General features: G+C 42.8%; 1 protein-coding gene across 3 annotated transcripts in view; it reads left to right on the top strand.

Moving 5' to 3' along the window:
* Nucleotides 1-23,257, top strand: part of CA10 (carbonic anhydrase 10) — a 339,889-nt gene that overhangs the window by 61,040 nt on the left and 255,592 nt on the right. For all 3 annotated transcript variants that reach the window (XM_080994945.1, XM_080994946.1, XM_080994947.1), the window contains exon 3: nt 7,800-7,874. In XM_080994945.1, coding sequence (XP_080851071.1) covers nt 7,800-7,874 — 75 coding nt within the window. The remainder of the gene's footprint in view (nt 1-7,799; nt 7,875-23,257) is intronic.

Genomic DNA, 23,257 nt, shown 5'->3' with positions numbered 1-23,257 from the left:
GGCCAATAAAGCGAGATGAGCACCGCAACCCCAGAGCCGGCCACGACTGGACGTAATGGTCAGGGGTCCCTTTACCGTACTTTACCACTGACCCAGCCTCTGTTCTCTCGTGCTTCATTGAGCTGCGAAGACACATTTTTCTTCAGGTAATGTGAGAACTTGAAAATCAGTCCTTCTCAGCATGGGTTGGTTAGGCCGATAAAGAAAGCTACTATCCCTACTGTAACTTTCATCATCATCATCATCATCATCATCATCATCATCATTTTATTTGTATGCCCCCTTTCCACAGTTAAAAACATTGCTCAAGGTAGCTTACAACATGACAAGATTTACATAATTACAAAAGTTATAGACAATAAACCACATCAAAAAAATACACAACCAAATGGAAAACAATTTCCACATAAATCAAAATCTAAAACTAAGAATGCAGCATTAATATCACAGTTTAAAATGCCATAGGTAAAAAATAATAGCAATTTTAAAAAATCATGCTTTTGTTTTGTTTTCCTTATAGGCTACAACCTTCTACATATTTATTCAACCCTTTCCAAGTCGCAACCTTTTATCTAAATACCAAGCCAATTATCTATTCCTCTTTCCCCACCAGTGACTATAGATAAGCATGGAACAATATACATTTTATTTTATTTTTATTTTTTAAAAACCACTTGCTTCAAACAGATGCTGGTGCTAGTTTGTATGCTTACTATGTGCTGAAGTTAACTTGGATACTGTTTATTTTCTTCAAAATGGTTATACTCTGAAGTTACAGTATCTTTAAAGACACAACTTTAGAGGATCAGTTCATCCCCCTGTTTAAACCGTGGCAATTTTCCCTCTAAATAATAATAATAATAATAATAATAATTAATTTATTACTTATACCACGCCCAATCCACTTGTTCTAAAGTGATTGTGGAAGTTACGATGCTTGCTGCTGGAGATTATTGGCAGGTTTATTGGGTTTTAGTATATTGTTTAGTTGTTTTTATTTTTATTATTCTTTTATTCGGCAAACCACTCTGTGATTTTAAATGAAGAGTGGCAGGTTAAATAAGTTTAAACTCTGTATATCTCAGTACAGTAGAACCTCGGGTAATGTAAACTTCGGGTTGCGAAAGCGGCAAACCCGGAAGTATTTTTCTGGCTTTCGCCACTTGCGCATGCGCAGAAGCTCTCTATCGTGCTGCACGCATGCGCAGAACAGGCACCTCCAGTTGCGGAAACCTCAGAATCTGAGCGGAGCTCCGGAACGGATCCTGTCCGCAACTGGAGGTACCGCTGTATAAGTAGTGCTCTGCTGCAGAAGTAGTAAATAACTTTTCTTAGACCGGATATCCAAGTTCAACACAAGCATGGGCCTTTTCTGTGGTGGCTTCCCATCTATGGAATACTTTCCCCAGAGATGCTTGCCTGGCGCTGCCATTACATATCTTTAGGCACCAGGTGAAAATATTCCTCTTTGCCCAGGCCTTTGGCCATTATATAATCTATGGGCTATTAAATGGGAGAGGGGACTGTTACTATGATTATTTTATTATTCGGCTTTGTATTATGTTTTTTATGATGATGTGTAAATTATGTTCTTCATGTTGCACACTGCCCCAGGATCTTTGGATAAAGGGTGGTATATAAATTGTCATCATCACAGTAATCAGATTCCATAATTTGGGCATCTGTTCCAAGGCAGCTGCTTACCAGCTCCATCTGGTACACAGACTGAGACTCTATCTGCCTGCGGACTGCTTCGCCAGCGTGGTGCATGCTCTGGTTATCTCCTGCTTGGACTACTGCAATGCGCTCTACGTGGGGCTACCTTTGAAGGTGACCCAGAAACTACAACTAATCCAGAATGCAGCAGCTAGACTGGTGACTGGGAGTGTCGCCGAGACAACATAACACTGGTCTTGAAAGACCTACATTGGCTCCCAGTACGTTTCCGAGCACAATTCAAAGTGTTGGTGCTGACCTTTAAAGCCGTAAATGGCCTCGGTTCAGTATTTCTGAAGGAGCGTCTCCACCCCATCGTTCTACCTGGACACTGAGGTCCAGCACTGAGGGCCTTCTGGCGGTTTCCTCACTGCGAGAAGCCAAGTTACAGGGAACCAGGCAGAGGGCCTTCTCGGTAGTGGCACCCACCCTGTGGAACGCTCTCCCACCAGATGTCAAAGAGAACAACAACTACCAGACTTTTAGAAGACATCTGAAGGCAGCCCTGTTTAGGGAAGCTTTTAATGTTTGATGTATTACAGTATTTTAAAAATTTTTTGGAAGCCACCCAGAGTGGCTGGGGAAGCCCAGCCAGATGGGCAGGGTATAAATATTAAATTATTATTATTATTATTAGGCAGATTGCCTCATATCACATTTCTGTATACTAAAGAATAAACTTCTCATATGGTGGCGCCCGTCAAAGGCTACATTGCCATGCACAGGAGCCTGTCTTCACTTTAAGAAAGTAATATAGGACTATTGCAAAATCCATCACTGGAGGAGCTGTTTCACTTTTATTTGCTGATTTGCATATATAAAAGAGCTGCTTGACTGATGGTCCCTCAGATCAATAACATACTCCATCTTCCACTGACAGCCAAAGAGCAGGAGGAGAGAGGAAAGCCTGACATAGCAAATAAATAACCTTGCAGGTGTAGAAAATGCCATAGAGTTGGAACAGCTTCTTAAGCAGAAGTAATTATTTTATCGAACTTCATGAAATAGGTCTGATTCAAAGTTTGCAAAAGTCAGAGAAAGGGCTTCTTGTTTTGCAGGACTATTTTTATGTCATTTATTTTGCCTCATTCCACTCTGATTACTTATTGAAACACATCTGAATGGTCATAAAAACTGTGAATGCACCACCATGATCTTGGAAGATTCAGAGTTTGGAAAGAGAAGCTTACTTTTTTGTCTTATGGCAAGCAAGCATATTTTCTTTCCTGTCTCTGTTACCTCCCCCTTTCTCCCTACTCCTGTGGCACCTGCCCCCAGTCTCCCAGATTGCTCCCCTGTTCCCCCTACCCTCTCTCACTCACAATTTCTGCTCCACTGCTTGGGCATAGATCTTAGCCTTAAAAGAGCATAGAGCTAAAGGAGGAAGTGGGAAAGAGTGTCAGTGTGTCACTCTTCCCATTTCCTCTTAATCTCTATGTACTTTCAGGAGTGGGGAGAAAGGTAACCACCTTCTCCAGGGACTCAGAGCCTTTGAGAGTGCCAGGGGGACAATTGCTCTCACAAGTGCCACATTGGAGATCTTAGCCATACAACAAATGGATTGATGAAAATGACATTTCATCTGGGGCACCTAAGTAGTCTGAGCTGACTATAGTTAACTGTACGACTTCATCTTCAGTGGGTAGTGAAATGTCACAGGATTTCTGACTACAGTGGTACCTCGGGTTACATATGCTTCAGGTTACATACGCTTCAGGTTACAGACTCCGCTAACCCAGAAACAGTGCTTCAGGTTAAGAACTTTGCGGCGTGGCGACAGCAGGAGGCCCCATTAGCTAAAGTGGTGCTTCAGGTTAAGAACAGTTTCAGGTTAAGAACGGACCTCCGGAACGAATTAAGTACTTAACCCGAGGTACCACTGTATTTATGAACACAACAAGTTCATGTTATTTTTGTGGAAGATTTTGTGTCGTAAATCACCAGTCTTACAATTATTTTTAAGAATTTGATGTGCTGTTTGCTCCCTTCTTAAGACCAGGGGTTTTTTTAGTGGGAACTTGGAAACATGTGAGTTCCCTTACCTTTAAAAAATTAAATAATTGGGGGGGGGGTTGTCGGGGGGCAGGAGCTGGAACGGATATACACCCAATGTTTGAGCCAAAAATCCATCTATATCTGTAATCAACAAAGTTGTGGCCATTTCTAATCCAGATCATTGACTTACTGAGTTTATTAATCAAATCTTACATTTAGCCACAGCCCAGGGGGAGGGAATGGTAGCACTGCAACTGGACCTTGCAACAAACAAAGAAATAAACTTCGTGGTGAGTTCCCCCAGTTTTTTCCAGAAAAAAGCACTGCTTAAGACAATCAACATGGCATTGATTTAAATGTAATGACAGGAAGATAGTTGGACACAGTTACTGGAGCTGGGGCCAGACATTGTTTCATTCCAATTTCCGCAGTGATAACATTTAAACGAGAATACTAGGAATGACTCAAGTCTGCTGAGATGATGTGCAGTAAACAACTGTGTATGATCAGGCACAGGAGCTATAAAACTACTGTGTTGTCAGTTATCACAACCTGTAGCATTACAATTGCAATGCAAGAAAACTCAAGATGTTGGTTGGGTTAGCCGGCATCAATAATAAATAATAATAATATATTTTATTTATATCCCGCCCTCCCCAGCCGAAGCCGGGCTCAGGGCGGCTAACAATAATAAAATAATACAACATTCTAAAATTGTTTCATTATAAAATTAATTAAAATCAAATTGATGGCAACCATTGGGCTAGAGTTCTGTGAAGATTGCCAAAGGAGGGAGTCAGGCTGTGCCCTGGCCAAAGGCCTGGTGGAACAGCTCTGTCTTGCAGGCCCTGCAGAAAGATGTCAAGTCCCACAGGGCCCTAGTCTCTTGTGACAGAGCGTTCCACCAGATCGGAGCCACAGCCGAAAAAGCATTGGCTCTAGTTGAGGCCAGCCTAACCTCTCTGTGGCCTGGGACCTTCAAGATGTTTTTGTTTGAAGACTAAATTCCTCTGTGGGACATACCGGAGAGGCAGTCCTGTAGGTACGAGGGTCCTAGGCCGTATAGGGCTTTAAAGGTTAAAACCAGCACCTTAAACCTGATCCTGTACTCCACCAGGAGCCAGTGCAGCTGGTATAGCACCGGGTGAATATGATCTCGCAGCGAGGACCCCGTAAGGAGTCTCACCGTGGCATTCTGCACCTGCTGGAGTTTCTGGGTTAGTCTCAAGGGCAGCCCCACGTAGAGTGAGTTACAATAATCCAGTCTGGAGGTGACCGTCGCGTGGATCACAGTGGCTAGGTCAGGGCGAGAGAGGTAAGGAGCCAACTGCTTAACTTGGTGGAGATGAAAAAATGCCACCTTTGTTATAGCTGCAATCTGCACCTCCATGGAAAGGGAGGTGTCAAAGATTACACCCAAACTCTTAACGGACGGTGCTGGCACTAATTGTGCCCCCGCAAGAGATGGGAGTTGCCACCCCAATCCCATATCGTCCCGTCCCAGCCAAAGGACCTCTGTCTTCGAAGGATTTAACTTCAACCAGCTCCCACGTAACCATCTAGCCACAGCTTCCAAACATCTGATCAGTGTGTCTGGGGCCGAGTCAGGATGGCCATCCATCAACAGATAGAGTTGGGTGTCATCAGCATACTGATGGCAGCCCAATGCTACTGCTTTGGCAATAGCCAGATTCATAGCACTACTTGTAGGCAAAGCCATACTGTAACAGGTAGCACAAGTGACATTAATTTGTCTAGAGTCAGGGAGTCCTAGCTTGGTGTAACCTCACTTGATTGATACATTTCTCCAAGGAGTTATAATGGGATTGTAGCTAATATAGCACCACATAGGATGGGCTTGCTCTCTCTGTCAAAACAGATGATTCTTTGTGGCTTCGTCAGAGCCAAATAAATCTGTAAGACAGGCACGTAAGGGAATTAAGATATGGGCAGTGTTGTTTCGGTTTTCTATTTTTAAAGCTCTACTTTGCAGTTGGCACCAGTAGCCCAATTGCAAGGTCAGCCTTGCTTTGGAGAGAGGCAGGCATCCTGCCATCCTGTCAGATGGGTATGAGATTAAATAGCAGAGGCCCACTGTGAAATGTGTACACCAGGCAGGATGCTCAGCAAGGGGTATTCTTGTGGCTATCTCATTTTGATTTCTCAGCCCTGTGTTTTGGCGACTTTTGTTACTAATCCAGCTTTGGTGTGGATTAAGGTTTGAAGCAAATACCCGCCTTCCTTACTCATCTTTCGAGCCCTCATGGCCTTTTGCATCAGACTGATTGGAGGAATGAGGGAAACCGCATGCCTCTCCTACCCCCTCCTTCCTTTCAATGCGTGCCTGCAAAATCGAGCCTTCTTTCATTCCACGGAGAATGTTGAGTCCTGCTTTGGTGGCATCAGAATCTGCTTCAGTGCATGGAATGGCAGAGTGCAAATTCATGTCAGCCATTTGCTTCATGCACAATTTTCTCCAGTGTGTTTTCCCTGGACTGGTGTCAAATGTAGAGATGTCGCGGTTCAAAGAAGAACATCCCTTTGGGAATGAACTCCCCAATTTGCCTGCTTGATAGCATAGATGTTGCCTTAGTTTTCCTTTCAGTCCCTATAGTTCAGGATTGGTTCTGACAGTGCTTTCTATCCTCCCTCCATTATTTTAAGTGACCTTCAGATGGTATCACTGGCTCCCTAATTCTGGGCATTTTCTCTAACACATCTCGCCTCCTTGCAGCCCAACATAATATTAGCAGTCATCGTGAGGCTGTCTGTAACACGTAGTTGCTGGCACAGCATGATTTAGGGTTGGGATGTTAGTATTTTTCTCTGGGACTTTCTGTTTAGTATGTTTAACTTGATGCTTCTTGACCTGATAAGGATTTTATAAATATAGAGTACTGGCACAGTGTTTGCTAGGTCATTCGCTCCCTTCTGATACAGTTGCACTGCCAACCAGACATTTGGCACAAAACCATGATAATCTGGCTTTCTTGTTCATCTGTAAAGCGTGAGCAAGGGGGAAAAGGTATTTTCAACTTTCCCCTCAACTTTCCCTGCACAATAAGCATGGCTTATGCAGTGCCCAGCCTTCTCTGTACATGGAGGCTCTCTATGCAGTCCAGAAACCTCTTCATTTCCTGCTGCAGGAATTAACGTAAAGGTAAAGGACCGTTGGACGGTTAAGTCCAGTCAAATACGACTATGGGGTGCAGCACTCATCTCACTTTTCAGGCTGAAGGAGCTGGTGTTTGTCCACAGACAGCTTTCTGGGTCATGTGGCCAGCATGACTAAACCACAACTGGCGCAACGGAACACCGTGATGGAAACCAGAATGCACGGAAATGCCGTTTACCTACCCGCCGCAGCGGTACCCAGTGCTTTAAAACACTGCCGGTACCTACTTGCACTGCAGTGCTTTTGAACTGCTAGGTTGGCAGGAGCTGGGACAGAGCAACGGGAGCTCACCCCGTTGTGGGGATTCGAACAGCCAACCTTCTGATCAGCAATCTCAAGAGGCTCAGTGGTTTAGACCACAGTGCCACCAGCGTCCCATTATATTTTATTATGCTTAATGTTACAATGGTGATGGCAAAGGCAGGGGCAGCAGTGCACCTTTGGTGGTGGCAGCTCAGAACTCATCACCCTACAGACCCTTTCGCCATGCTTCCCATCTACATGTAATCTCAATATTTGATTGGCTTCCTCAGTGCTTGTTCCTAGATAAGCTACACATTTTTCTATGTTTGGCAACTCAGTGTTTGTTTTGGGGGTTTGCTGTGCTTTCGTAAATGCATTGCAAGGTACTTGGAGGGCCTTTCACATGCAAGCAAACTGTGCAAGACATCCTTTTAGACCAATTCTCAGCTTATGCTTGCATGTAAGCCTCATTGACACAAATAGGACCTGCTATCCAATTTGAGAATTGAAGCACGGTCCCCACTACCAACTCTTGATGGTTCTGCACAAGACTGTCATAATAGTATTTGTATTTTCAGGATGTTGTGAAAGCAATATGGAAGAGTGTAGTTATCAAAATTTTGAAAACATTTTGCCCTATTTTTATTGTTTTCATTTTCCCCCCCTACAGCTCAGCAAAATTCACCAAAAATCCATGAAGGCTGGTGGGCTTATAAAGAGGTGGTCCAGGGAAGTTTTGTTCCAGGTAGGTGCTAAGTTTCCAATCCAGTGGTTGTGTGGGTTGCTGCTCTTTTCTGGCATATTTACCAGCATGTACTATTTGATATCATATTTAACAGATTGAGAAGTATTGATACCTGTACACCTGTGCATTGTAACAAAAATCTGAAGAACAAATCAGATCAGCACTATATTTTTCACTTCAGCCAAAGATGCATTGCTACATATTTGGAAGGTCTTGTGGCTTTCTAACTTCCTTGATTCCCTCCCTCCCAAACCGTACATCTTAAGCTTCTTTTATGTGAAGTCAGGGGAGGAACAACAAAGCTTGCCGCTGCCTTTGGCTGCAGTTGTGTGCATTCAGTCCTCACTGAAATCTGTGGGGCCCTTCTCTTCAAGAGATCTTAGAAAGGCAGACTCTTTTAATTTTTTTCTGAGCATTTTCCAGTGAACGACAGCCGCAAGAGTAGAAAGAAATGATCCTAAATAATGAAACAATAGGGGAGACTGCATTGTAATTGTAGGGAGAGAGTGATTCCGCAAAGAATAGAATGCTGGTCTATCTTCAACTTGGCTATGTTGATGATTCAAAGTCTAGGAGTGTTTTCTTTGGCTCAAACAACAGGCACCTTCCAAGACAAGGAGATTTTCTTTGGGCATATGCTTTTGTGAACTAGAACTCCTTGTTGGATGTGTGGAATGTGATCCTCAGTTGCCAGGTTGCGTGTGTGTGTACACATATATACATGGATGCAAAGGGGGAAAGATGTAAAGGTTGGCATTAAGTGAAAACGGAACACAAAAGTACAGTCTGACAATTCTATTAGTATTTGAATGCGTGCAAAATGAACTTTCACTGAAACAGTGCACAGTGATAACACAATCATCTTGGCAGTGTTGAATGGGATAGGAAACCATTGTCTCTATTCAGACCCAAATGAATAAAAATTCCCAGAAAGGTGAATATATTCAGTAAGGATTATGCAGGCAAGAGGAATTTATCAGGATATTTAGATATTTTGGAATGAGATAATTGGAAATATGCATACTGGTATATGCTAAGTACTATAAAACCTAGAGGGCAGATGCAGTTTTCCCTTCTGTCTGGGATATGTGGGCACATGTCAGAGAGTTTTGATAAGCCCAGTATTTCTTTATGCATGTCCATTATGAGTCCCCAACTGATTTGGACATACTCAGTCTTTAGCGCTGCCACACCAGTTTACATATGACACATTTACATAAATTGCATGCTGACCGTTAGATCAGAGAGCTTATTACACAGCACATACCTTTGCCACATATTATTAAAAATGCCAAACAAAAATGTCTTCTTCCCACAGTGGCTAAGGGCTTGTGTACCCAACTATTCTAGGATAACAACTCACAACTTAACATAATCCTCTGATTTTGCTTCAGCCCCTGAACAAGATAGAAGTGGGTTGCAAGAGAGCCCACTATGACTAGCAAGATTAAAGGCTCTTTCATCCTGGAATTGGTGATCATGTAAATAGTGGCAGACTGTATATCTCTGGTATATGAATTTTGTAGAAAAACAAAGTGATTTGTGAATGGCCTTCGATACTCATTAGTAGTAGAAGTAGCCTACTATTCTCACTGAGGGCATATGTTTGAACATCCTGGAAAAATGTATATTCCTCCCTGCTATCTCATTCTTCTTTCAACTACAGAGTTTCAGGGATTAAATGTGGGACCTCATGCAAACAAAGCATATGTTCTATCACTGAGCTATGGCTTCTTCCCTGTATTATACAGAATGTGTGCATGGTATTAACTAGTTCACATTTTCAAATGTCAGTGCATAATATTGGCTTTCTGAATGCATCTTAGAAACACTTGAATTAACAAACAATAAAAAAGAACTGCAACTGTTTCTCAGGAGTGCAAAGCAACTGCAAATCCATTTTGTCAGCCTCTGCCTGGAATGCCCAGCAAACTCAAAGCTACTCCCTAAATGTCCAAGTGTATAACTAGAATATTAAGTAGAACATGCTAAGCAATTCCAGATTCATGCTCCAGGTCCTGCAGAGATTTGTCTTTGGTGAGCACTTCATAAAATGCAATCATATGTTCCATTCTGTTTTCGTTATTTGCTCCAGAGGCTGACAGGCCATGTTAGCAATGTGTTCAGTGACTGCCTTTTAGTTTTTGTTTATCCTTTTCCTAAATCCCAAGAACATGCAGAGATTTGCAGTAATGTATCCAAAGGAGATGTTTGAAACAATTGATAGTGAGCATGCTTCTATTAAAGAATTAATAATCAGTTGATATATATTCAGGTATTTGTATTTGGAAGTGAGAGCTGGACCATAAAGAAGGCTGATCGCCGAAGAATTGATGCTTTTGAATTATGGTGCTGGAGGAGACTCTTGAGAGTCCCATGGACTGCAAGAAGATCAAACCTATCCATTCTGAAGGAAATCAGCCCTGAGTGCTCACTGGAAGGACAGATCATGAAGCTGAGACTCCAATACTTTGGCCACCTCATGAGAAGAGAAGACTCCCTGGAAAAGACCTTGATGTTGGGAAAGATTGAGGGCACAAGGAGAAGGGGACGACAGAGGACGAGATGGTTGGACAGTGTTCTTGAAGCTACGAACATGAGTTTGACCAAACTGCGGGAGGCAGTGGAAGAAGAAGAAGAAGAAGAGTTTGGATTTGATATCCCGCCTTTCACTCCCCTTCAGGAGTCTCAAAGCGGCTAACATTCTCCTTTCCCTTCCTCCCCCACAATAAACATTCTGTGAGGTGAGTGGGGCTGAGAGACTTCAAAGAAGTGTGACTGGCCCAAGGTCACCCAGCAGCTGCATGTGGAGGAGCGGAGACGCAAACCCGGTTCCCTAGATTACGAGACTACCGCTCTTAACCACTACACCACAGACAGGAGTGCCTGGCGTGCTCTGGTCCATGGGGTCATGAAGAGTCGGACACGACTAAACAACTAAACAACAACAACATTTGTCTTTGATTCAATTAAAAAGGCATCTAAAAAGCATCAGTGCTAGGGGTGGGGAACCTAGAGCCTTCCAGATGTTGTTTGACCCCTAACTCACATCAGCGCCAATCAGCATGGCCAATGTCTGGGATGATGAGAATGGCTGCTTACCCAGTCCTGGGGTGTGTGGCAGTTGTAGCCCATCGCAACTGGTCCTGACCCCTGGGAGCAATACTGGGCTGGGTGACCGACAGTTGGGAAATCCCTGTGTTGGCCACTAAGGAGGTCAGGAGTTTCTGCCAGTCCCAGTTTTCAATTCAGGCTAGTCCATGGGGTTGGGACTTTGGAGCCTCAGCCTCAGCCAGGATGGCCAATGTCTAGGGGATGAAAACTGTAATCAAACAGCATTTGGAAGGCCACAGATTCTCCATTCTTGTAATATACAGTGCATTTATTATTAAAAATGAAGGGCCACAGCCATTTTGTACATTGGATGGATTTCAGTCCCTGTTCATTGTTTTGCTATACCTTCCATATCCTTGGTTCAGACGTATACCTCCACAGTTGCGTTTTTATATCCTGCACACTAATACGTGTTGGCAAAGCATGGCTGTGCTTTAAGAAATAGCATTCACCCAAGAGACTCCAATATGGAAGCAAGAATTGCTTTTTTCTTCCAAGTGTGTGGGGGAAATGCAGATACTGAACTCTGTACAAGTACAGTGTCGTATTGCTTTCTTTTCCCTGTACTGCATGTCCTCACACAGGTTGTTTATATAACCCCGGGCCAAAAGAAGTCGTAGGAGGCCCATTATTTGTAACTTGCCTGATAGTCAGTTTTGAGATTGTTCAAGACACTGCCTCACAAAGTCTGGCCTTCTGGCCTTTTCTTTGTGAAAAACTTGTAGCTGACCTGAAAAGCGCTTTTGTGAAGTGTATCAAAATGCCTTCTAGAAGTAAATGCCACTCATTGACAATTTGGGAGAAAAGATTCTGCATTTGCAATGGAACCCAGGTAGCAGAGTGAATTTTTGGCAGTCTTGAGCAGAAAGCAAACATAACGGAATATGACCCCATGCATGATAATTTTTTGGAGATCATGAACCAGTCTCACCGTATTTTTGAAATCCTTGTAATCAGTTCTGTCTTCTCTGATAACTGCTGGAATGGAGAGAAAGATAATTTGCAAATCATTGAGTTTTCTTATTTATCACATTTGCTTCCTCTCTTTTTCCATAGGATCTCAGGGTAGCTTATATGGGATATCCCAACAGCCACCCTGTGAGTGATAGCCATTGGCCCTAAAACCACCTAGTGAGCTTCATGCCCAAGCAGGGTTTCAAATCCAGGTTTACTTCATCTGAGTTCACCACTGTCTCTGGGCCATTGATATACGGCCAATTTGTACATTTCACAAGTGGCATGGTTTTTACATGATCACCAGTCTGGTAGCATTCAACATGTGCAAGCCACATGGCTGAAGTCTATGACAATTCTTCATGCCAGTTCCATTAGTTCTAGCCAATGTTGCTGTTGAGGGGAGTGCAAGAAACCAAAGGGGACATCCTAAGGATGCTTTGAAACATTTTCCTCCCTCATGGTACCCAAGGTGCCATATTTGAGGTTCCCAAGCAGTCACCCATCCAGGCACGGCCCAGACCCAGGGAGCAAGAACTGCTTAGCTTCAGCAATGTGGTACCTTCCAGGGGTCAGTGAACCTTTTCAGCAGGGGGCTGGTCCATTGTCCCTCAGACCTTGTGGGGGGCCGGACTATATTGGGGGGGGGGAATGAATGAATTCCTATGCCCCACAATAACCCAGAGATGCATTTTAAATAAAAGCACACATTCTACTCATGTAAGAACACCAGGCAGGCCACATAAATAACCCAGAGGTGCATTTTAAATAGAAAGACACATTCTACTCATGTAAAAACACGCTGATTCCTGGAATGTCCACAGGCCGGATTTAGAAGGCAATTTGGCCGGATCCGGCCTCGGGCCTTAGTTTGCCTACCATGCCTTAGACCAGCCTTTCTCAACCTGTGGGTCCCCAGATGTTGTTGAACTATAACTCCCATCACCCCTAGCTATCAAGGCCAGAGCTCAAGGATGATGGGAGTTGTAGTCCAACAACATCTGGGGACCCACAGGTTGAGAACCGCTGCCTTAGTCCATGCCCAGGGAAAATATACGTAAGCATGTTAATGACCAAAGTCTTTGGAGCCTTGCTGGCTGTACTCTTCTTTGAGGCATAATTGTTATATTTATGTTTATTGTTAATTAGTAAGGTGAATAATAGTTTGAGAGCATTTTTGAAATGCACATATTTTTAAGGAACCTAAATATTAATAGCTGAGGCAGGGATGGTAAAACTCTGGCAAGCAGGTTGGATGTGGTCCTCTCAGCATCTCTACCTGGCTTTCGGGATCCTCCATATATCATACCCCTCTCCCCAGTTACACATCGCACAACCCTTGACCCACACATTCTTCAGTTGCATGGATGGAATGTGTCATTGAACATGGTTGCCTGGCTAGAGAATGGAGATGTTGTGTGTGTGTGTGTGTGTGTGTGTGTGTGTAGCTCATGGGCAGCTCATGCTAATCACTGTTAGTCATGTGGACATTCAGGTATCAGGTGGTTTTGCAGAATTCTACAAGGCTGTGCTGGGTGAATGGGTTATAACCAAGTTATTAGGGTAGCAGCTTTGCATATGGAGAAACATTAGTCTGAGGGGATACCTATGATTCCTGTATCACTTGTGCTTCTCCTTCAGTTCTGTTTCCTCATATTTTTATATTTTACATTGTATTTAAATTCTATATTTAATACTGTACTTAATGTCTCATACTGTGTTTTATGTATTTCGCTTTATTCGCTTCTTAACTGGTTATTGATCGAAACAAATAAATATTATATTACAATAATTGACCCTTCCCAAACCAAATGTTGTTGGATTGCATTTCCCATCAGCTACATCTACAGCTGACATAGGCAGTGTTAAGAGATTAAGGGAGTTGCTACCCCTAAGATCCGGGCAACATCCGGTGGGGGAAGGCTGCAATAATTTATGTTAAACCCATTCTTTGCTGCTTTAGAGCTGTCCAAGGTTTTGAAAGCATATGGTTCTGCAAGGATTGCAGTAGAAAAGACTGCGGACACCTTTGTGTTTCAAATGAGCATCCAACATATAAAAAGGGAGGAATATTCAAGAGGAATTGAGTACTTTAAAGATATATTTGCTTGAAAACAAAGGTTGCTGCCCAGAAGTCATTACTAGTAGCAGTTCACCCCAATTAGATAGATTTGCTATAAAGCGGTTTTAGAAATGCAGCCAAAACATTACACAACATTATGGCCACTTCTTGCACCCTGATCTCAATTACAAAGGGTGCATAAATCAAGAGCAAGCCACAGATATATTAGTATCATTATAACAGTCCCATACTATGAACTGATAAGCATAATTTATAGCACCACTGTGCATAAAGTGTTTTCTTCCAAAAACGCAAATGGAGAGTGCGGTTTTAAAACTTGTCTGAAGTCATTCTTCACTGGAATTTGGAGGCTGTTGAGTGAGACATGTGGCTTTGCCTTCTGTTGCTTGCATTCTTGCATAGACAGGCTGCTCACAGGGGGTTGCTGTATGGATCAGCACTCCTTGCTTTGATTCAGCTGTCTTGTCTCAGAGGCCCCAGCAAGCTTTTCTATGCTAATATCCCAAAAATGAACTTCAATCAGGGCATCTGCCATCATTCAGCATGTGGGATGGGAATTTTATTGGAATTAATTATCTCAGATCAGTGCTTGGCTGCTGTGACATCTCGCCTTACAATTTGGAGGCTTGCACAAGATGGACAGTGGTAGCAGTAATTGCTCCTTCAGTGCTGTGATCTACCGTTTTGCATAGTGAATTTTGCATTACTTGCAAAAGTCAGAGCCACAGGGCATGAACACCACCCAAGGAAAGGGACTCTGAGAAAATGCAAACCAGAATTTTTAGTCAGAATGTTAATTGACGTTCCAACAGCCTCCTGCAAGGCTCATACATATGATATCAGTGCCTAGGATAGGTCAGTAACTGGTTCATTTTGCTTTCCTTCCCTCCATCCCCACTTCTAAGAAAGACAAGACCCTGTTCAGGAGCCTAGCAGATTCCACAGTGGACTTGGGCAACAGCTTATTTCCTCATATACAAGACAGATTAAGGTGTATATATTTAGGATCCACCTTGTTTCTGTGCTTGTAAATTGTTTTGAACTGTTTTTAGTATTGAGTTCTAATATTGTAACTCTCCCTGGGACATTAGGGTGAAGGACAGGTAATAAATTAGAATAACTGAATATTGATTGAATGGTGTAGCCTTCCACTTGCTAACTTGACCCTTGTCCATCAGGCCAAGGGGATCGGCCAGCTCTGTTGAAGTTGCATTGTAATGTATTTTTGTGTGAGGGCATCCTTAAAGGAGATAGTCACAAGGCTGCTCTTAAAGACCCCTGGGTGTAACTACCAAGTAACTACCCTGTAACCAAGTTACAGGGAACCAGGCAGAGGGCCTTCTCGGTAGGTAGTGGCACCCTCCCTGTGGAATGCCCTCCCACCAGATGTCAAAGAGAACAACAACTACCCAACTTTTAGAACACATCTGAAGGCGGCCCTCTTTAGGGAGGCTTTTAATGTTTGATGTAGTACAGTATTTTAATATTTTTTTGGGAAGCCGCCCAGAGTGGCTGGGGAAGCCCAGCCAGATGGGCAGGGTATAAATAAATAAATTAATAATAATAATAATGATAATAATAATAATAATTATTATTATTATTATTACCATGCATTGAAATTCTTCCGGTTTCCAATTCTTTCACCCAGGTATAGTGGGGAGGGGGAGTTAATTCATTGATACATTTTCTTCTTATTTTTCAGCACAGCCACACAATTTTTTCTTTTGCACTGTGTGATTTATTTCTTTTTTAGGGATGTTTGCACAAATGCCAACCTAGCCCAGTCTAAAGCAAAGGGAACTAATTATAAGCACCCCACTTAACTGGTTGTTGCATAGTACCTCTCTTGGGTGGAGGAATGAATAGTGTGTTGACAGTGGCATGAAGAGACCCACACATCACTGTGCACTCCAAATAAATGTTAGTCGCTATATGCTAAGGCACTGTAGAGAAGCTGTTACGGTTTCATTGCTTAAATACAGAATAATAGGATTTTTATGGCATATAGTGTTTCTTGCTTGCCCAAAGCTCTGTGTTTCCTTAATTATGTTTTATCAGATGTAAGATTTAGTGAATTGTTATTGCATGCTGTTGCTCATTTTATGGGATGAGGACAAGGCAGAATTCAACTGCAATCCCCATTTTTTTAAAAAAAAAATCTCTTCCTGATACAATGCTTCCCTATAGGAGTTCATTATAGATTCACAGAGCCATGCCTTTAGAATGCCCAAGTGCTGATCAGCACAAATTACTGGAAATTTCCAAAGTGATCCATCATGTACCTCACACTCTAGGTCAGGGGTGGGGAACCCGTGAATCAACTTTGACAGGTAGGCAGGGCAAACCCACCTGTCAATCACATGATAGGACTATGCCATCACATGGATGACAGGTAAGTTCCGACCTGTCAAAATCCCTTGCGCAGGTTTCCCAAGTGCTTGACAGCCATCTGGCTGTTGGGTGCTTACGAAACACAGCACAGGGAGTGTTGCCAGCCCTATCTCCATTGGTTCCCAAAATTCCCAACATAGGATGAGTGAAGCCTTCCTTCTCCTCCTCCCCATCAGCTGTTGAGGAGGGGGAGAAAGAAGTCTGATTTGCAAATATCGGCTGTGAGAAATAGAAGACTCAGATACCACTCTGAGCCTTTTTTATTTTATTTTAGCATTGCGCTTGTCATTTTGCTCTTTAATTTTTAATTCAGTTGGGCTGAACCCCGTAACACTGCAGCGTGTCTGCTCTCAGGCAGGCTACTGGACAATAGAAGCATCTAGGGTTAAGAATTCAGGGGAAAGTCAAGCTTCCAGGTGTTTTAATTTGCTCTTCAAGTTGGTTAACTGGGACATACATTAAAATAAAGTAATAGAAGAAATGGACTCCCTGGAGAGAGTTTTTGAAGAGAATTTTTGCTTCTTCTAACTTTCCTGTTTTATGATGGCTTTGGTGGGCAGAGGAAGCTGAAACCAGTAAATCTGGAAAGTTTGGTTGGGATAAAGGGCTTAATCAAAGGATGGCTGCAATCAAATGGACTTTTGTCCACAGATACCGAGTGGATTTGGCAGATATCTTAAATCAGGATGAATTGGTTTAAATCAATATGATTTAAATCTTTGATTAAAACCATTTTAATTACTAACCAAAGGGCTCATTTGATATAAATCTGTGATTTAAGTCTCCTGTTTAGCAAATCATAGATGCATTTTTTTGGAACAGGCATGCTGGCCAATTGATTGGTATAAGAAATAAAAAACTATTGGTTGACAACAAAATAGGCTGCCTTTATGTAGCCTAAGAACGTAATCTAAAACCCTTGGCCAGGCAGCACACATACAACTATACAGGTAACTCACAATTTACGTGCATTTAATTTGTGCGTATTTAGCTTTACCTGCTTGGATTTTTCTAACAAGGGTGTGGAAAGGGGGCAGGTGTCCAGGAAGGGAAGACTTTGGCAACCCTACCTGCCATTAAACCCATTGTGCTTTGACTATATCCAGTTTTGGCTTTATGTGCTATCCCAGAACATAATCCCAGTGTAAGAGTCACCTATATCTACGTAGAGCAGGGGGGACTAACATTTTTTAATCCATCAACCCTCCGTGGGCCACATGCTTGCCGTGTGTGCACGTGCGTGCGCTTGCACAAACACACACACTTGCCCCCTACCACTCTGTTTCTTTCCCAAATTAAGGAATTCCTCCCCAACACACATACAGACCACATCATCCATAGACCAGACATGCTCTTTAGAAAACAACTTGACGAGCATATGGAAAGATGGTGCACATATTGAGAGATGCAGGGCAATATCACTTAACTTAGTTGCAAAGTAATCATGTACTTAGTTGTAAAGACCAGCGCATTTTAGGACGCAAGTCATCAGAGGACATAAAGCGATTGTGAAAGTTCAGGTATGTAGGCTCAGTGGATGATCCTGGTCTGATTCAGAATGGCCTATCCTAATTTCTCATGACCGATCACTTGCCAGTTCCTGGATTAATTGTAATACTTGATTTATTGCAGGGGTGCCTACTTAAATAAAATATTGGGTGAGTGGGGCAGATAAATCCTGCCCCGCATAATCAATCACGTGATGCATTGCACACACACCATTTGAATGGCAATGCCCACGAACTTTTTGGGGGACGGGAATGGCCCCCTCAAATATTTTTTTGGGGGGGCCAAGGGACCTTGGCCCCTAGGAGTTGGTTCCTATGACCTATTGTATCATTTACAAGGCTTAACCCCCCACAAGAATTGCCTACCCGAGAAGAATGGCAGATGAAAGTCATGGACTATATGGAACTGGCTGAGATGACCGGCAGAATTCGAGACCAGGGAGAAGGGTCGATGGAAGAAGATTGGAAAAAATTTAAAACATATCTTCAAAAATATTGCAACATAAAAGAATGTTAGAAAGAGGTTGGAAAAAGAATATTAGGTCGTTTTGGCAGATATGATATAATGAATTAAGTAAAAATGAAGTATAGAAATTGATGGGAAAGAGGAGGATTAAATATATTATTGAATGTTAAAATAAGTAAATGAAAAGAAGGTTAGAAGGATCTGCTGGAAATACGATTTAAACTAGAATACAAAGCTGGGAGGTGAGAGGAGGTCATGGAAATAAGTAAAAGGAAAAAAGGTTAGGTAAAGATTTAATTTGTTTTTTGCTTTATTTTAATGTAATGTATTTTCATATTTTTTGTTAAGTTTTTACTTTACTATCTGTTTTTTGTTATATGTTTATTTTATTCTGTATGGTTTTTCTATTTTTCTTTGTAATTTTAAATTTGGAATAAATATCATTTAAAAAAAAATAAAAAAAATGCAAGGCTTAACCCTGGGCCAGACATTTCCCCACCTGGTTTTCTCTTACGGCACTGAGATGTTGCACAATATGGAAAATATGGAGGCTATTTAAAAGTGAAGATGGTGGAGGCAGTAAATTTGTTGGATGGTGGTGTTTTGCATGGTTTCAGTCCCTGACATACGGAAAGAGTTTTGCAACAGAGTTTAGAAAACCGGTAACATAAAAGAGTGGTTAGCGTTCTTTCCAGTCCCATGAAACATTCTGGCTCACTTTTAGAAGGATGGAACTCCAGCTACAGAGGTCTCCATGCCAAGCTGTCATATGCAGTGGTGATTGGGCTTTCATTTAAGTGAGAAATAAAAAATTAAAATGTGTTGCTGCCTGCTGAAAAGCAACCCCTCGCAACTGAAATTGCTCTAAATTATACTCTGCCCCCCACCCTGCTACAGAAATTCTCCCTCCACATTTATGGGGGTGGAGAGAAAGACCCTGCACATGTAGGGGGGGTTGGTGTTTGGTTTAGTTTTAGTGTGAATATGTGTGTCAGTGTAAGAGTGTACATGAATGGGATGTGTGAAGAGCATGGATGGCTGCGTGAGACTGATAAGGAATTGGTGTAGAGAAGGGGTTGCAAATAAAAATAACCACATTTGTGAATTTTCACAGACCTTAATGCATATTGCAAGTTGAGAGAGAGAGAGAGAGAGAGAGAGAGAGAGAGAGACTGCTGAGCTTTTAGTTTCCAGGGAGATAGAAACCCTCTCTATATGTGTGTGTGTTATTGGCACATTGCTGGGCAATTTGCTGAGCACCACTGTGTGTGTGTGTTTGTGTGTGTGTGTACACATGTAACTATACATGGGTGGCACTGTGATCTAAACCACTGAGCCTCTTGGGCTTGCCAATTGGAAGTTTGGTGGTTCGAATACCTGCAATAGGCTGAGCTCCCATTGCTCTGTCCCAGCTCCTGCCAACTTAGCAGTTTGAAAGCACACCAGTGCAAGTAGATAAATAGGTACTGCTGTGGTGGGAAGGTAAGCGGTGTTTCTGTGCACTCTGACTTCCGTCACGGTGCTCCATTGTGCCAGAAGTGGTTTAGTCATGGTGGCCATATGACCCAGAAAGCTGTCTGTGGACAAACGATGGCTCCCTCGGCCTGAAAGCAAGATGAGCGCCGCAACCCCATGGTCGCCTTTGACTGGACTTAACCATTCAGGGGTCCTTTACCTTTTTATACTTGTATAGATACACACACACATACACACGTCTCAAAACCCCTAGCTTCTTGCATTTCTTTCTTTTTTTAAAAAAAAAACCTCTGTGCTTGTGGGAAACACCGATACCTAGATCTACTTAGTTGCATCTACTAAGAGCACTGTATCTAGATTATTATTTCTAAGACCAGGCCGATAGTTGTATACAATACAAGTGTGCTTTGTGTACGAAAGTTCAGATACAGCTATTAAGTCTTATACACTGGAGCAAATAGTCCACTTTCTTTTGTCAATTTTTTTAAAATGAAAAGGCTGAGAGATTTGGAATATTAAGACAAAATGCCTTTAAGCCTTTGTTGTTGTTGTTGTTGTTGTTTTATTGCTTATTTTTTTGTATTTGATTGTCAATTGTTCACTGCCCTGACGACTTTTGTTGAAAGTTGACCACAGCGATTATGATAACAAGTTATATTTCCAACCTGTATTTTCTTCAAAGAACTTAGAGCAGTCATGACCAAACTTGGCCCTCCAGTTGTTTTGGGACTACAATTCCCATCATCCCTGACCACTGGTCCTGTTAGCTAGGGATGATGGGAGTTGTAGTCCCAAAACAGCTGGAGGGCCAAGTTTGGCCATGCCTGACTTAGAGTAACATAATGAGTCCTGCCCTTTTTATCCTTCACCCCAACCCTTAGGTTTGAGAGGGTTACTCAGTGAGTGGGACTTGACTGAGTAAGGATTTTAACCCAGATCTCCCTGGTGCTAGTCCACAACTTTCATCCAGTACACACTTTTTCCTTAAAGGATGTTGCCAGTGCTATTCTGCAGCTTAGTCGCTCAGGCTTCCTAAATGCATAAAAAATGTATTCATCAGTAATGTTAATTATCTGAGCCGTGCGGTGCAATGAAAATGCAAGGGACATCAGGTACCCATGGTACCGTGGTTGTTGTTGTTTTTGGAGGAGGAAGTAAGACAGATAAATTACACTTTATGTGAAAGCATAACTCAGTTACTTTTTATGATGCAAGAAGATCGGGAACCTGCATTGTGAATGATAAAGGTGGTTTCTCCGTGAAGATGTGGAAATAAATCAACACGAGGAGTTATGATTTATTTATGTGACAGAAGAAGAACCCTCAAGATATGCATCTTGTTGTTCTGGCAGGAGGCAGCTTCCTTATTTATGTTCGGAATTTTTTTTTTAATGTTTTTTTTCCCCCAAGAGCAACTATTGTGAATGTTGTTTTTTCCTTTTTTTCTTTTTGTACCCTTGAAAGGATGTAGATTTATAGCAGTGTGGTTACTATAGAAGAAAGACACAGGAAAATGACACACTTGGGTAGAACTAACGCACATGGGGAGCTCTTTGTAGGCAGGGTGGCCAGGTCCTCTTTCTTGTAGGAAAAAGTGTCGCAAAACTTAGAACGCGTGTGAGGAATATTCCCTAGCCCTGAAGAGAATGGAGCAAGACGGGCTGACAGTGAGCTCCATGTGTGCATTGGAGTCTTGTGGATCGAAGTCAAAGAACTTAAGCAGCATGGCATGTATTGTAAAACAAAAGATTAGCTGCAAAACGGCCAGAATCCTGTGCTATTTTGAGGGTGGAGTTCAGCGTGTGTACTTTCATTCCTCTTCCAGAATTCTACAGCCTCTTTTGAAGTGTCCTGGCTGGTGAAGTGGATTTTAAAATAATTGGATTAACCTAGGAGAAGAAAGAAAGGAAACTTGTGACTATCCAAATGAAAAGACCTACATTGGCTCCCAGTACATTTCCCGGCACAATTCAAAGTGTTGGTGTTAACATTTAGAGACCTAAATTGTGGGATGTGAAACACATAGCAGTCAAGTTCAACATTCCTAGAGTGGACATGCAAGGGGATGCTTGATCCAGCCAGTAGAAAACTTCCTCTTTCCTCCAGGGCTGGGACAAACTTCCTCTGCATGTGATTAGAGATGGGTGTGACCTTACCTGTACAGGTTACAAAAGGACCAGGAACAAACACACACCCCGGACTCCATTCCTTGAAGAAGCAATATCTTTTTAGTTAGAGACGCCCTGTTTGCTTTCAGCCAACAGAGGACAAAGGAACTATCTCCTTATGGGATATAGTCCACGTGCATACACTTTTGTAACCTAAGTGTGCCTTCAGGGATCCATCTGTGAACTGACTGAATGTGAGTAAACTTCCTTTATATTTTTTGCACAAGACTGTGTCGTGTCTATTCTTTTTAAGGGGGAGTAAAGAGGATTACCAGGCATCTTATATTGAAAGGCTAAAACTAGCCTGCAACAAGCTAACCACTGTGAATTTAAAAGGGGAATGTTAAAACTCTGCTAAGTTATAGAACTTGCTAGCTCAAGTTAGGAAGGATATTATTAAACAATATATCCTCTCCTGCCTCCCTGAACATTCCAACATAAACAACCTCGGAGCCAATGCAGTGGGAGCCAATGTAGGTCTTTCATGAGCTGTGTTATATGGTCCCAGCAGCCTTTCCCAATCACCAGTCTACCTATGAGATGTATACCAGGGGACTGCTGTGGGAAGGGGAATCCTGGGAAGTCACATGTTCAGAAGTGCTTTTCTGTTCCCACAGAACACTCTTCATACTATCCTTATAGAGGCATCTCCCAAGCTTTGTGATAAATGCTACATGGTTCCCAAGAACATCCTTTCTCTTCACCACCACCCCTTTGGGGATTATTGGAGGCACTCTTCATACTGGCAGAGGAAGGGGTGGGGGGTGCGGTCTGCCCCAGGTGTCATCCTGGGGGAGTGTGTGACATCACCGCCCCACCACCTGGAACGCTCACTGCTCGCTGCAGGTGGTGCCCCCCTGGGATGCTTGTCCCGCCCCCTGGGACACTCGCCCTACCCTAGCGGGTGGCTAGCCCCGCCCCCACGGGTGGCTAGCCCCACCCCCATGGGTGGCTAGCCCCGCCCCCGGGTGCACAGAATGTGCCTCTGACTCTTCAGTCTTATAATAACTTGCAGAGGTAATTTTCCTTGAAGATTGCAGGGCAGGGCAGTGGATGTTCTGTTCCATTTTTCTCAGTCATTCTGAGACGGAACCATACTTCCTGAAGGTGCAGCCTACCTTTCTCCCTTGGGACAAGGTGACTGCACATATTTTAGCAATTGGGAGGGGTGTATGCCAGTTCTTCCCACTCAAATGGGCATAAAGAAGTGGGCGCATGGGGAC

The sequence above is a fragment of the Podarcis pityusensis genome, assembly GCF_964106645.2.
Source record: "Podarcis pityusensis genome assembly, chromosome: 2".
NCBI classification, from domain to species: Eukaryota; Metazoa; Chordata; class Lepidosauria; order Squamata; family Lacertidae; genus Podarcis; species Podarcis pityusensis.
Note: the sequence above shows the minus strand (reverse complement) of the source record. Positions and strands in the feature narration are given on the sequence as shown.